The sequence below is a fragment of the Gymnoscopelus microlampas genome (genome assembly GCF_963454915.1).
Source record: "Gymnoscopelus microlampas genome assembly, chromosome: 6".
Taxonomy (NCBI): domain Eukaryota; kingdom Metazoa; phylum Chordata; class Actinopteri; order Myctophiformes; family Myctophidae; genus Gymnoscopelus; species Gymnoscopelus microlampas.
In genome coordinates this window covers 18,378,944-18,394,847 of record NC_139943.1, presented here as the reverse complement: position 1 = coordinate 18,394,847, position 15,904 = coordinate 18,378,944, and the positions used below count along the sequence as shown (strand labels likewise).

The window sequence follows — 15,904 nt, the reverse complement described above, 5'->3', positions numbered from 1 at the left end:
CCAAACAAATCCCCCCAAAATATAAAAAAATCACACCCTGTGTGAAGGAAGCGGTGCCTTTGGGGCGGGCCTTAACTCATTTCAATGCGTCCCTATTGGTGGTCTGAGTCCACTTACCAAATTTGTACTTGGGAGCATGCTGCAAACTGGAATGATGGCTGTTTAAAGCCCAGCCAATGGGCAGACAGAGGGGGCGGGGCTTAAGTAATGACAGTTAGTCCCTATTGCTGGCTTTAGTCCATGTACAAAATTTGTACTCCATAGCATGCTGCGAACTTGAGTTATGGCTGTTTGAAGGCCAGCCAATGGGAAGACAGAGGGGGCGGGGCTTCAGCAATTCATGCTGGTCCCTATTGGTGGTCTAAGTCCACATACCAAATGTGGACTTGGTGGCATGCTGCAAACTGGAGTTATAGCTGTTTAAAATCCCGGGCTCATCCCGTGCTCATACGGGCGCGGGGGGTCCCTGGACCCCTCTTTGATAACTTCATCAATTCATGCTCGTGCCTATTGGTGGTCTAAGTCCACATACCAAATGTCGACTTGGTGGCATGCTGCAAACTGGAGTTATAGCTGTTTAAAATCCCGTGCTCATCCCGTGCTCATACGGGCGCGGGGGGTCCCTGGACCCCTCTTTGATAACTTCATCAATTCATGCTCGTGCCTATTGGTGGTCTAAGTCCACATACCAAATGTGGATTTGGTGGCATGCTGCAAACTGGAGTTATAGCTGTTTAAAATCCCGTGCTCATCCCGTGCTCATACGGGCGCTGGGGGTCCCTGGACCCCTTTTTGATAACGTCATCAATTCATGCTCGTCCCTATTGGTGGTCTAAGTCCACATACCAAATTTGGACTTGGTGGCATGCTGCAAACTGAAGTTATAGCTGTTTGCTTCTTTGCCGTGCTCATCCCGTGCTGAAACCGCCGGTCGGACGGACATACAAAAGTCAAAAGCCACGTATAGAGCGGTTGGCACCGCTAAAAAGGGGGGGGGGTGAATTATTAATCGAATATTCATTATTAATGGTAGTAGAATAATCGACTTTGATTATGGTCAGTCATGCACATCCCATTATAGAATCAATGTACCCTGAGGAAGAATTGTGGTCAATTCATCTGACCTTAACTTTTGCCTTACGTTGTTCATCTTTTTCCTTATAATATGCAAAATGTCAGATCATTTCATAAGAGTCAAGATGCCATGGCAGTGGCACAGGCCTGCTATCTATTGTTTGGGTACACAGCTTTGTCCTTATGACCCAAGCAGCTTCTCTCTTATCGTGAGTATATGGTCTGATCAGATCCATGTGTTCGTGGCAGAACTACTTTACCACCGAACCAATCTGTGTGTCAAATGTACTTCTCCCCATGATATGATGTGATTAAAGCACAACACCACCTTTTTTATATCAATTACTGATAGGTCGGAGACCGTCTGAGTCTGACTAATTATCACAATTCTAAAGTGAGCATTTACATTTTATATACACCTAAAGAAAGTGACCCAGAGGCACACTTTAGAACAAAGCCATCACCTACAGAGAAACTCTAGAGAGGTGCCCTCTCAGCCAGCTGGTTCTGGGACTCTAGGTTTGTATGTACAAACACAAGCAGAGCGACCAGACAGAAACCTCACTGGACTAAACTAAATTATAAGAAAACAATAAGGAATACACAGTGGCAGAATACGCGAGCGGTGTAATTAATCCAACACTAACGAAAACCTTGGTACAGACTCAAGAGAGCATAGTGTTGCGATCGAGAAAGGCTGCCACGGACAGACCTGGCTCCCAAGACAAGACTTACAGACTATGCACCCACTGCACACAAAACAAGATGAGGAGGGAAATGAGCTGCACTTTCTAAACCTGCCATCTGCACCAAGATGTCAGAAACACATACTTACCACAGATTACAATTTAGACAACCAAAGAGTTTGAAAACATGACTAAAACACTCCCATATCTGCTGGTCTGCAGGGGATACAGCAACGTGCAAACACAGCAGCAAGATTTGTGACCTGTACAACCACCTTAAAAGACCACTATCTGCATTGTACTGATCTCAGTACACAGAGCAGTACTTCTTTCATCTTTAATTAATTTGAACATTTTTTATTTTTAAAGTAAGTTGAGTACAATATACGTATATATTCTAGTATTTTCTTTTACCAGCTTGTTTCCAAGTTAGTTTAACTATTTGATTGCAAAGTTGCAATGTGACACAGCTCTGTTTACATTTCTTAATTCTATTTGAGATAGAGAGAGAGAGAGAGATCAGCATCCCTTTGCATTTTCTTTCAAACAGACAGAAGGAAAGCTGAAAGAGACTGTGTAGTGTACAGGAGCCACAAGAGAGAAGGTTTTGGTGGAATCTGATCCCAGACTGGCAGGCTAAATGCATAGAACATTGTTGTGATTATTAACATTTTTATTATTGTACATATTACCCCCCCTCATTTATTTTGTCTGTTTTTTACATGTCAACCTGACTGAGAGTTATAACTGTGCAAACTAAGAACCCCCTAATAAACTAAAGATGTATCATAGATGCATGGAAAAACACACAGACACAACACACCATCTCCTCTCTGCCCACGCAGGATGTAATTATGCTGCTGGTGGGGGGGGGTTTACTCACTGCACCTATCTGTGTGGGAACATACAAAGACCTATTGTTCTAATAGGCTGTGTGATCCCACAAAGATCATGGATGACAGGAGCGCTAAGACATGAAATAGGAGCAATACATAAGCTAAAGTGGAGGGACTAGGCCTGTCACAATTATTACATAATCACCTGATGGGAATCATTTTTGCATAATCATCAGAATCATTTCCATTCACCTGTATATTACATTACATTACAGTCATTTAGCAGACGCTTTTATCCAAAGCGACTTACAATAAGTGTATTCAACATAGGTAGGGAACGAAAACTACTAATCACCAGAAGTTTTAAGTACATTTCCTGCAAAAACAAGCAACCAAGAGTATACCTAGCGCTAAGGTAAAAGTGCAATATATCAGCTACCTACTTTCTTAAACAGATGAGACAAAAATGGCAAAATCAAATGAGCACGAGCTAAAACAAATAAGTGTATCGACTAAACAAGATCCAATAAAACAATACAAAAATAAAACAAGAGTTCGTACAACTAGTTAACAACAAGTAGGCCAGGCAAAGAGGAAGGATAGTGTTTCCTGAAGAGGTGGGTTTTCAGCCTGCGGCGAAAGATGGGCAGTGACTCTGCTGTCCTGACATCAGTGGGAAGTTCATTCCACCACTGTGGGGCCAGAACAGAAAAAAGTCGTGACCGTGTCGATCGACCAGAAGGACCGTTGAGTGGCGAGGGAGTCAGTCGCCCCGAGGTGGCAGACCGGAGTGGTCGGGCAGGGGTGTGGGCATTGACCAAAACCCGGAGGTAAGAAGGAGCTGTTCCTTTCACTGCTCTATAGGCTAGCACCAGGGTTTGAATGCGAGCTGCTACGGGGAGCCAGTGCAGAGAACGGAGAAGGATAGTTGTGTGGGAGAACTTGGGGCGGTTGAACACCAGACGAGCCGCAGCTTTCTGAACAAGCTCCAGAGGTCTGATGGCTGATGCCGGAGCACCAGCAAGGAGGGAGTTGCAGTAGTCCAGGCGGGAGATGACAAGAGCCTGGATGAGCACCTGGGCTGTTTTCTCCGTGAGGAAGGGGCGAATCCTCCTGATGTTGTAGAGGAGGAATCTGCAGGACCGTGTCACTGATGCGATGTTAGCCGAGAACGACAGTTGATCGTCCAGGGTCACACCCAGATTCTTCGCAGTCCGAGTTGACGTCACCACAGCATTCTCAATGGTGATGGCCATGTCTCGGTGAGGACAGCCCTTCCCCGGGATGAACATCAGCTCGGTCTTGTCCAGGTTGAGCTTCAGGTGGTTCGTCGACATCCACTCCGAGATGTCAGCCAGACAAGCAGCAATGCGTGCCTCCACTTGTGTGTCAGAGGGGGGGAATGAGAGGATCAGCTGGGTGTCATCGGCATAGCAGTGGTAGGAAAAGCCATGGGAGTGGATGACAGCACCAAGAGATGTAGTGTAGAGAGAGAAAAGAAGAGGACCCAGAACCGAGCCTTGGGGAACCCCAGTAGTGAGCCTGTGTGGTTCTGACACAGACCCTCTCAGCATCACCTGGTAGGAGCGACCCGTCAGGTAGGATGCAAACAGGGAGAGTGCAGAGCCTGAGACACCCATCCCCTCGAGGGTGGAGAGGAGGATCTGGTGGTTCACTGTGTCGAACGCTGCAGACAGGTCCAGGAGTATCAGGACGGAGGAGAGAGAGTTCGCTCTAGCGGCATGGAGCGACTCCGTCACTGCCAGGAGGGCAGTCTCTGTCGAGTGACCCACTTTGAACCCCGACTGGTTGGAGTCCAGGAGGTTGTTCTGGTGGAGGTAGGAAGACAGTTGTTTAAAGACAGCACGTTCGAGAGTTTTAGATAGGAAGGATAGAAGGGAAACCGGTCTGTAGTTCTTGATCTCAGAGGGGTCAAGTGTCGGTTTCTTCAGGAGGGGGGTGACTCTGGCAGTCTTGAAAGCAGAGGGAAAGTAGCCAGACGTCAGAGAGGTGTTAATAAGGTGGGTTAAGAAGGGAAGGAGTTCAGGTGCAGAGGACTGCAGCAGAGGGGATGGGACCGGGTCCAGGGAGCATGAGGTGGGGCGACTAGAGGTAACAAGGAGAAGGACCTCTTTAGAGGAGAGGGGAGAGAAGTGGGATAGAGAGGGTGGGGGAGAGGGAGGAGGAGTACATGAAGATAGGGAGGGAGGGATGGAAGGCAGACAGGTGTGGGTAGTGCGCAGGGCATCAGCCGGGGGAGGAGTGAAGGAGGATCGGATATCCTTCACCTTCTTGTCAAAGAAGTTGGCGAAGTCGTCAGGGAGGAGGGAGGAGGAGGGAGGAGGGGGAGGTGGTTGCAGGAGAGAGGAGAAAGTTTCAAATAGTTTTTTAGGGTTGGAAGCAGAAGCCTGAATTTTAGTGCAAGGATAAAAGTATAAATTCATCTGCTGAAAAATGAATACATTTTCAAACATTTTCAAAATATCGGCGATAATATTATAAAAAAAGATATTGATATTATATAATTGAAATATTTATTTTTATTAGATTTGTTTACAAAACAAATAAAATAAAAAATAGTCAGAAATTAAAATTCTAAAAATATGATCCAGGGCTTTATTATCGTGCCCCACGCTATCTCTTAGTACTATGCGCTATCCGTTATTTACGCACAAGGCAGCTGCCGTTACCCCACTCAACAACATTGTGCGGCTGCCTTACCCGCTTATGCCGACTACCTTATTAGCACCTGGTGGGCGTGTAGTTGCGCTATCCGTGAAATTGCTATCGTGCCCACATGCGTATGGGAAATAGCTATCCGGTTGATTGTTTACAAGAGAGCGCCTGGAACTGGAAATGTCGGACACACATTGGGCATGCCTGCAAGATCCCAGTAACCTGACTCTGCCAGATGGAAGAAGCTTGCGTCACATTTGTTTCACAGGCTACTTCCATCTGAGACCTCGGTAGCACAATCAATGAAGGGGTGGTCCCTTTTCTTTTCAAGCTACTTGGCAGGTGATTGGATGATCCCGCCCCTCGCAGCCGCTGATTGGTTCGAACACACAGCGGTGCGGGCAGCTCTACTATCTGAGCGAGTCCAGATGGAGGCTGTATTGTGAAGTCAATACCGCCCCCATCTGGCGGAGTCAGGCTAAGATCCCAGAGCCGATCTGAAAGATTCAAATTTCACTCACAATTAATATGGCATTTCAAAAACGTATTCCTTCATTAATCCTATGAAATAAAATAAAGGTTTACCGCTGTCTCCTATGTTGCAAAGTGTGGCCGATTATCTCTCCATTTCTCTCTCACTCGCATTCACTTTTCCCCCCTGCTGCCCAACATTATCTGATCTACAAGCTCACAAGCGTTGTTAACCTTGTGAATCCTAGTGTCCCTATTCTAGGGCAAACATTCAGCGAAAATAGCCAATGTACAAGCTCAGAACATATCGCAGACTGATAACGTTGCGTTGTGTGAGCTGGTAGATCGGCTATTTAGTGTGGAGCGAAAACAGGAGGGGGGCCTTGTACAGAGCCCTGGGGGACTCCGGTCAACTAAGTATACAGGATTTGAAATGTTTAGAAAATGACAGCAAAAGTGGAGAGAGGGAGGAGGATTGGGCAGAGAGAGCATCACCATCTGCATAACGGATTACAAAGAGTCGTACTTAAGTGTAGGACACTATGAAATATCTACCGTAATTACATTCACCGGCTACTTTTGAAATAGCAAAAAAAATCATATCTACAAGCTTGTAGATCGTCTGTTTTCGCCATTCGTATATACACAGTAGATGGTTCATGCAACCAGGCCACATACTACCCTGACAATACGACTGCAGATATGGTGTCTCGTATAGAAGACACATGCCATTGCAACTAACAGGGCACGGGCGCTGAGAGGAGGTGGTAGAATTGATTAGCTTTCAAAAGCAGTGGCAGCGTCTGCCTGGGAAGACAGGAAGAAGTCAGTCAGCCTCTGGGAGTCCGCGACTCCTAAGGAATACTAAACGATCGCTGATGAAGCCGAGCCTGAAAGACAGGATGTCAGTGTCTGCGGTCAGGAGAGAGAGCGTTCACACAGCAGGGATTTGTCCTCCTATCGCTGCAGTTTCTTTTCAGATGATTTAACATGCAGGGGCTGACATGAGACTGCCTATAGCAGCCCTGTGGGTTAGTTCACTATCATTTGTGGTTGAGATTTCTGCTTAATTTTGATAAGCTTAACTTTGATTCCTGGTTGACAAGCTGCTTCCTTCAAATATGACCCAAATGCTAATTAATGACGTTACATTTTATGGCAGATTATATTAAATAATGGTGAAAGCAGTGCACATTGTTACACTGACCCAGGTAGTATTAGTGGCTGCCAGTTAAATTAATCCCATTTTACACCTGAACTTCTTTTTATCCTAACCTTCAAAGTCACCGATTCTGCAACAGGTTTTGGCCCCACGGCTCCGCTGATTATTTGGCCTTTATTATTTGACTTACTAGACACACACAATTATAATTATATAAATATGATACACACAAATATGCAACTTATGTGTTAATAAAGAAACAATCATGAATTATATAATCTAAAACGGCTATGTAGTGTACATTGCCATAATAGTATTCTCAAAGCTCTGTAAAATAATACTTTTAATACTCTCCCTTTAAATGGACAATAAATAAACCAGTCTTTGTTGCAGTTGTGTTGAGCCTTATATAAGAAATAAATGATTGGTAGCCGGGAACCACAAATGGACCCTTATGTGTCTGTAATAGCGAGTGAACAAATGGAGGGTCCATTTGGATTTTACATTGTAGATTGGGGTCTACCAAATGGGGGTCAGTGGCCTAATGCACATCAAACTGAGGGCCCTTGAAATGAAAAAGGTTGAGAATCACTGCACTACAGTTATAGTACCATGAGTTATACAGATTTAACATTGGTACTAGAAGGAATGGTGTTTGTGCTTGGACTACATAGAACCTTTAACCCTGGCAGTGTTATAGCCATTAAGCTACAGCATGCCGTCCTACAAGGCCAGCCGTAAATGCAGTAATTGAATGCATGAGTGCTGAAAATGAGAAAAGTGTATTTCCTGTATGGCCACATTCATTATTAGCACAGAAATACAAAGTACATAATTTAGCAGTCAGTCATCATGGACGCAACTGCTGTTGACATTAATTCCAAACCCTAGTTGCCATGACCTGTGAACTTCAACCCATTCAATCCGGGAATGCATCTGTGTCATTGTATATATGTCTTTGGCTATTCAAAAATAGCACATATATGCTATTTTTGAGAAAGAAAATCGTGAAAATGTGTGCAAATCTTTGAATATATACATACATTTTAACTAAAATCTTTGCTTCTGGGGGTCCCTGGAACAAAATATTTTGAGATGGGGGATGAGGATACATTTTGGCTTGCCATGAATAAGGTTTGAGAACCACTGATATTATAGCAACATAAGTAAAAAAAACAAAAAACGTAGGATTTAGAAGACATTTGTAGAATCCCCAGCAGCAAAGATTTGAGTTAAAAAACATTTGCTTTAAAAACAGATATTTTTATGCAGATCTACAAGCTCGTAGCGCGGCACTCTTGCGTCCCCGGTTTTAATGTGTTCCCCTGGTTTAACTTTGCAGAACTGAAGAACATATCCTATTCCTCTGCCAACATCGCCAAAGACAACTTCCCATCACAGTGTTTTCAGGTACTCTCAGGTTTCCAAGATCTTTCTCCTTATGACAGCTGCTGTGTCTGTGTGTGTGTGTGTGTGTGTGTGTGTGTGTGTGTGTGTGTGTGTGTGTGTGTGTGTGTGTGTGTGTGTGTGTGTGTGTGTGTGTGTGTGTGTGTGTGTGTGTGTGTGTGTGTGTGTGTGTGTGTGTGTGTGTGTGTGCGCGCGTGTTGGCCTTGTAAGGAGTGCTCGTGGGTGCCGGCCAATGACCCTGTCTTCCTGGAGGGGCTGAGTCTTGTTTGGTTTCTCTGCGCTGTGGGGTTGATATCCGCCCAACGGAATTCCAAGCGTGGATTCAGTCACGACTGTGTGTTTTCTATGAGAGGATGTGGCAAGAAGTTCAGAACACACCGCTGAGGAGTGCCACTCTCCATTCCCCATGAGCAAGGCACTTACTCCAACTGCTCTAGTGGGGCAGCTCAGAGGGCAACCGTAGAAGATTGTGGTTGTACTGGGCAGCTCGTGTGTGGTATTTTTTTTTCCTTTATACATTTTTTTTCTTTTGTATTAACTATGACATTTTAACTATGTTACCACAAATTAACTGAAATAACTAAACTAAACTCGTAGTCACCAACCGTAGAAGACTGGGGTTGTACTGGACAGCGTACATATGCGTACATATGCTGTGCAGAAGAATTGAGTACAATGGACCACAATGGAAACAAGCCCCACAGTGCTTTCATGTGTTATCCTTTTACTTAGCATAGCTTTTTTGACTGTACTTCTGTGCCGTTTATAAACTTGTTAATAAAGTACGCAAAAAAACAACCGTGTGAATGTTTGGAGCAGAATGAGTAACAAAGCATAGTGCTAAAAAAAGAGCATGAAATTGTGCCATCATACACAAACATTTAATACACACACATAAATAATAATAATAAAAACAAATTATTGTGTCCGAACAATAAAGAGTGTACAGTTTTGTGTTTACAAAGATCTTGCCACAATTTTCAGGATGAATCTCAGTGACAGCGAATGTGTCCTGTCTTAAAGTAAGACGTTCAGCCACTACTATGCTCACTAACTGTAACTCCCTCAAGTACAGATGTCGGATAAAGTTGTCAGCTAAATGCTCCAAATGTACAGAAAATAGATTCACGGTTCTTGTAAATTAACGATGAGTCAGTTTCTGGACACCGGCCTTAGTCACCACTACCTATAGTCTGTCAGTCTGGAGGGGCGATGCTGACTGGGCCCTTTCACTCTTTACAATGTAGTGTTCCTTCCAGACTGCCATCGCTTGCTTACTGTACACCACTGATATCACCTCACTGAAGTTAATTACATATCATATTCTGCAGTCGTTTCCTGGCGTGATTATTACCGATGGTTGTCGAGTTGACGGTGTCTCATTGATTAGATAAGCTACGGTAATGCAAAAAAATCACACCCTGTGTGAAGGTAGCGGCGCCTTTGAATACATTATGTCATCGATATGTGTTTATAATGTGTTTATAGCCATGTGTCATGTGAAGCTTGACCAATCACTTTGTTGACGGGTCTGACCAATCAGAGCGTCGACGACAGATAAAGTTAAATTGAGGATCTAACTTTAAATAACTTACCTAGAAGGAGACTTTAGCCAAATAAAAATATATACAAAAAAAAACATGAGGAAATAAAAAATAAACCTTGACATCATAGTGATGTCATGAATAGTCCCCTTGCCTGACAAATCACAACCTTGACGGGCCTGACCAATCAGAACCTTGACGGGCCTGACCAATCAGAACCTTGACGGGCCTGACCAATCAGAACCTTAACGGACTCTTGGATTCTCGATCGTCTCTATCAAACCATTCTGTCATAACGGATGACTGGGTCCCGAACTCAGACTTTCTATACATTCACCCTTCATCTGTTCTTGTATCTTTCTCTTTCTATTCGTCATATTAACTTTAAATAACTTACCTAGACGGAGACTTTAGCCAAATGAATAATAAGATGAAGTCATTGTCATCGTTTATATAGACATCGAATTCTATATTCATGACATCATAGTGATGTCATGAATAGTGACCAATCACAACTTTGGCGCACCTGACCAATCAGAACATTGACGCACCTGACCAATCAGAACGTTGACGCACCTGACCAATCAGAACGTTGGCGCACCTGACCAATCAGAACGTTGACGCAAAAGCCAGGCATAGAGGGCTAATATCCGCTCTATACCTTTAGGTATAGAGCGGCTAGCGCCGCTAAAAACACTGGGTAATAATGCCCCTGCGGTAATGCCCACCACTGGAGCCCAGAAATGAGGAACGGGTGGGTTCTCAGACACATTGTGATTAGAGATTCACCTTTTGTGAATTTTCAAATAGAACATACAGTTCAGTACGCCCATCTGTTGAACAGCTGATTTCACTCATTAGTCCTCCCTACAAGGCCCAAGCAGTGGTTCTCCATTTGGTCCAGGGGAGCCAAACTATTGGTAGTTTGCTATTACTACCAGGTAATTCATTGTACTCACTTGGTATTCCAGGTGAGTGTTGAAGACCCCTGCTATAGAGCAGGGGTCTTCAACCCCTTGTATGTGACCCCTAGAGGTCCTTAGAGTCACTACAGTTTAATGCAAGCAAAAAACATTTACACATTGAATCTATGAAGCCATCAAAACTAATTCAAAAGAAAAACCTATGGAATACTTCCAAGCTAGTCACAAATCTCTTAACGGTCAACAGACATTGATGAGACAATCAGCTAAATATGGCGAGCCACTTAGCAAGATGCATGGAAGGCTCTCTCTCTCAAAGATAAATAATAATAATAATGATTATAACATATATAAATATATATATGGAACACAGCTTCATAAATTGTAATTATGTAGTGGGGGTCCCTGCTTCATCTCTCTCACTTAAGGGGTCCTCCACACCCTTAAAAACATTGTCCTCCACACCCTTAACAACGTTGAAGACTGGCCTAGAGGTCCAGGCACCTACGCTCATAAGCAGTGAGCGCACCGTGTTCGAGTCCCGTTTGGTCTTTGGTGCATGTCTCTCCCCGTTTTCTGTCCATCTCTACTATGAAACTATAAATAAAGGCAGAAAAAGCCCCACAAGAATCTTAAAAAAGTTGAAGTACAAAATGATTATAAATGCAAATCGCAAACTTGTGATCTGAATCCAACCGATATCTTGAAATATGCTTATCCAGCAGCAAAACAAACAAACAAACAAACAAAAAACACATGAAACCATTCATTTGATATGGAACGTGTTGGTTACGTTGACAAATATATAAATATTTAATTTTAATTTAACATGATACATCACGACACAACAAATTATTAAATTACTAAAATTGTAGATGAAAAATTATGTTGATCGACTAATCAATTATTTGTCTAATGATTTCACCCCTGTACTGAGGATAACCTTGATGCGGTCAGTCTATGGTCTATTTGATTATCAATGCCATGCTGCTCCAGAGACAACAATAGCTCTGCTGTTGCCAAACAGCTTTTAAACTGGAGTTCGCTCAGTCAGTCCTATTTGGCACCAGTCAATACCAAAACAGGAAGTTCATAACGTCACTCTATACCCCCCCCCACCACACACACACACAAAACATGCACACACAGTGCGCACACGCACGCACACAAACACCTCTCTTTGCCTGCCTCTTCCCCCACTTTCCCTCTCACTTCCTGGGAGTAGACAAAACAGGAGAGCTGCATGCATGCGCAAGTACTGTGATCCCTCTCTCACACGCACGCACGGACACACGCACGCACGCACGCACGCACGCACGCACACACACACACACACACACACACACACACACACACACACACACACACACACACACACACACACACACACACACACACACACACACACACACACACACACACACACACACACACACACACTCTCTCATTTCACATACGCTCTTCTCATACACATGGAACTCTTTCTCTCCCTGAAACACATGTACACAAACATGCCAATTCTCTCACAAAAGTGTGCAATCTCTCCCACACACACACACCCCTCCCCCAGTTTAGTGGGAATGCTTTTAACAGCTGCTTTTAGAATGAAGTTCTACCATGCTGTTGGGGGCTCCCAGGAGAGCAGCTCTCCTACACACACACACACACACACACACACACACACACACACACACACACACACACAATATAAACATCCTCTCTCTCTTTTTTTCTCTCCCTCTCACACACACACAAACTGGGGATGTAATAAGTGCCTCGTGCCCAGCTAGAACTAGTGCGCACGCGCACGCACACACACACACACACACACACACACACACACACACACACACACACACACACACACACACACACACACACACACACACACACACACACACACACACACACACACACACACACACACACACACACACACAATGATTCTAACCTCCTCACCCCCAACATGGAAGGGGGGGGGGTTTATAAGTGTGTCCAGTATCCTAACAGGGCTGAAGACGAAACCAACACAGGAAATGAAGAAGGCAGATAAGACTTTCTGCTGGCCAGATGAAGAGAGGAGAGGAGGAATAGAAAGGGCAGAAATACACAGGGTGTCCCAAAACAAAGTGTACGCTGAGGTCATTTTAACCATTAGGCTACTAGTCCTGGCTTTTCTGTTATCAGATTGTTAAGGTCTACTGGCCTCATCTGATGTTAAAAGCACTTTCAACCTGGCGTCCCCATTTTGTGCACGTCATTATAGAAAATCACATGGCGAGATTAGTACAGTCCTGGAAATAGTTTACTAAAAACTCCGGCAATATGTCACATCCACAAATTCAATTAACTCCGGGATTAAAAATACAGCAAGTGATTTTTTAGACCAGCGATTCTCGAAGTGGGGTCAGGGGTCCGCCAGGGTTCCTTGGGGGGGTTCCAAATGGACCCTTACAGGTCGGGGGTCCTGACAATGAGCGATCAAGAGTATTACCAGAAACACATAGACCTAGCCTAAATGTGACTCCTAATGTGTAATAGTGTCTATGCCAATGTACATGTACACACATGTTAAAAGAATATCATTACTGCATTAATTAAATCAGTATTCTACCTATTCTGAAGAAAACCTGGAGACTGGCAAGTCAGCCACTGTATACAGGCTGTATATACACAGGCATCAATGCAGCATGGTCCATGTCTATTCACTGTATACTGGCTGTATACAGGCATCAATGCATGCAGCATGGTCCAAGTCTATTCACTGTATACTGGCTGTATATACAGGCATCAATGCAGCATGGTCCAAGTCTATTCCGTGTTTGGGATTTCAATAATTGGGATCAGCACAGTTAGTATTTGTATTTCATTTTTGATCAAAGATTTACTATGGACATGGTAAAAGAAGAAGAAAACGTTTTGCCACTGACACATTTGTCCGTGTAGGGACACATTGATAACCCCAAAGTGTCCCTCTCTGTGGGACTCGGTGTGAAGCCAATTAAGAATTCCATTAACATTTCAAGTTGGATGAGAGACAGATAAAATACTGGCCTCGCTGTGTTTATACGGAAAATAGTGACCTGCTTAATTTTGTAACCCCAGAGCAATGTTGCGTTTTGTGCTTTCCTTACATTAGTTCATCTTTTATTTCAGTTTGAGCTGAAATGAAACTCTAGGCTATTCAGTACCAGTTCTTATTTTAGATGAGCATCGCACACACATTAATGCTGTGGTACATTTTTAAGTTTCATAAAAGAAAAGGCAAGGAAGCATCATTTCTAGTGCCACTGCCAAGTGCAATATAAATATAATAGTCTGCGTCCTGACTGCAAACAACAACAATAAACCAATTAAAACACTAACCTAGTATTTAATGGTGCCGCGAAAACTACTATTGTGTGACATTAATAGGAGTCAGACTAGATGAAGCACAGTGGTGGTGGAAAAGAAACTTTGCAGACAGAGCAGCAGCAGTGATACAGAGTAGACGTGCATCAGTGGTGGAAGAGGCACTCAGATTCAGCATCAGATATATATTACTAAAGTAAAAGTAGCAATTCCACAATGAAGAAGTACTCTGTTGCGGGTAAGTAAAAGGCCTGAGTTAAAAATGTTATGCGTAAAAGTACAAAAGTATTGGCATCAAAATATACTTAAAGCACCAAAAGTACAAAAACGTTTGAAAATAGCAGATCTACAAGCTCAAATCATATGCGTCACGATGCCACACGTTGGGAGCTTGTAGATCGGCTGTTTTCAAATAACCTCTGTATAAAATAGGGCTGAAGAGGTTAACGTACGTTTGATAATAATCATTTATATCTGCAATGTATAGTAACTAAAGTTTTCAAATAAATGTATTGGAGTAAAAGTATAATACTCTGAGATGTGATGGAAATTGGAAATACTCAAGTAAAAACACCAAAAATTGTACTTAGGTACAGTACTTGAGTACATTTACTTGGTTACTTTCCACCACTGAAATTAAGCATCAACAAACTGTGACCATTATAACACGCGTCTCACCTGCGGCTGCTTTTCTTCGCACGCGATGCACAGAAAATCACCAGAAAGATCAAAGAAAAAACAACCAGAAACACGCCAAAAATGCGTTAAAATTAGGACAAAATAAAAGCTAATAAAGGGCCTTTATTTACCTGTTCTTCCTCTGCAGATAAACTGGCTGCTTCCATGGCTCAGTTTGTTAAGATCACCTTCTTTTTTTTTATCAAGATCTGTATCCTTCTGCTGAAAAGAAAAGACGATGCAGAAAAATGTCTGTATCCCCCTCTTCTCTTCGTGTAAAAACTGATCGTAACGGGGTTCAATCGGTGTCCCAGAATGTCTTTTTAGGTTTCAATCTGCTGGCATTTGGGGGAGAAAAAAGGGGGAAAAAAAGAACGTTTCCGGAACAACTCGCACGATTCTTATTTTAGAGAGAATGAGATCAAAAGCCTTCTACACACATCCAACAAAAAGTGAAAAAAGAAAATCGTTGATGTGTGTGTGTGTGTGTGTGTGTGTGTGTGTGTGTGTGTGTGTGTGTGTGTGTGTGTGTGTGTGTGTGTGTGTGTGTGTGTGGAGAAGACGAGTCTTCTACGTCTCTTTACGACGGGACGACAATTCCTCCTGGATTTCAGCCGTCATGGTTCATCAACTCATCTCAACACGTTAATAACGACACACTGACTCGGGTTCCACTGTTGCATCTGACTGTCTGGCGTCAGATGTTGCTAGTTTTAAATACAAGCGGTTACGTCGCCTTTATATACAGTGAAGTGAAGCTACTCTAAGTCTATACTAACGTAAACATTTCCGACTGGTAGTTCAGAATTTTGCTCTTGTCTGCCCCCTGTCGGTTCCTCTGGAGAACAACAAGAGTCTATCTCTCTCTCTCTCTCTCTCTCTCTCTCTCTCTCTCTCTCTCTCTCTCTCTCTCTCTCTCTCTCTCTCTCTCTCTCTCTCTCTCTCTCTCTCTCTCTCTATCTCTCTCTCTCTCTCATTGTTGTCAGACTTTGTGAGAGAAACAAGCAACCAAGTCTAAGAAAACAAGCCCAACAGAAGCAAACACTTTATCGGCTTTTTACTTTTTATTTGAAAATAGCCGAATATTTGCTATTTT

At 43.4% G+C, this 15,904-nt stretch overlaps 1 protein-coding gene across 2 annotated transcripts in view; it reads right to left on the bottom strand.

Annotated features, from left to right (window-relative positions):
- The window catches only part of ptpn9a (protein tyrosine phosphatase non-receptor type 9a), a 36,256-nt gene extending 20,957 nt beyond the window's left edge, over nt 1–15,299 (bottom strand). For both annotated transcript variants that reach the window (XR_014601018.1, XM_084060323.1), the window contains exon 1: nt 14,940–15,299. Coding sequence is in view for 1 of the 2 variants with exons in the window: in XM_084060323.1 (XP_083916449.1) it covers nt 14,940–14,975 (36 nt within the window). In the remaining variant the exon portion in view is untranslated. The remainder of the gene's footprint in view (nt 1–14,939) is intronic.
- Nucleotides 15,300–15,904: the final 605 nt, after the last annotated feature.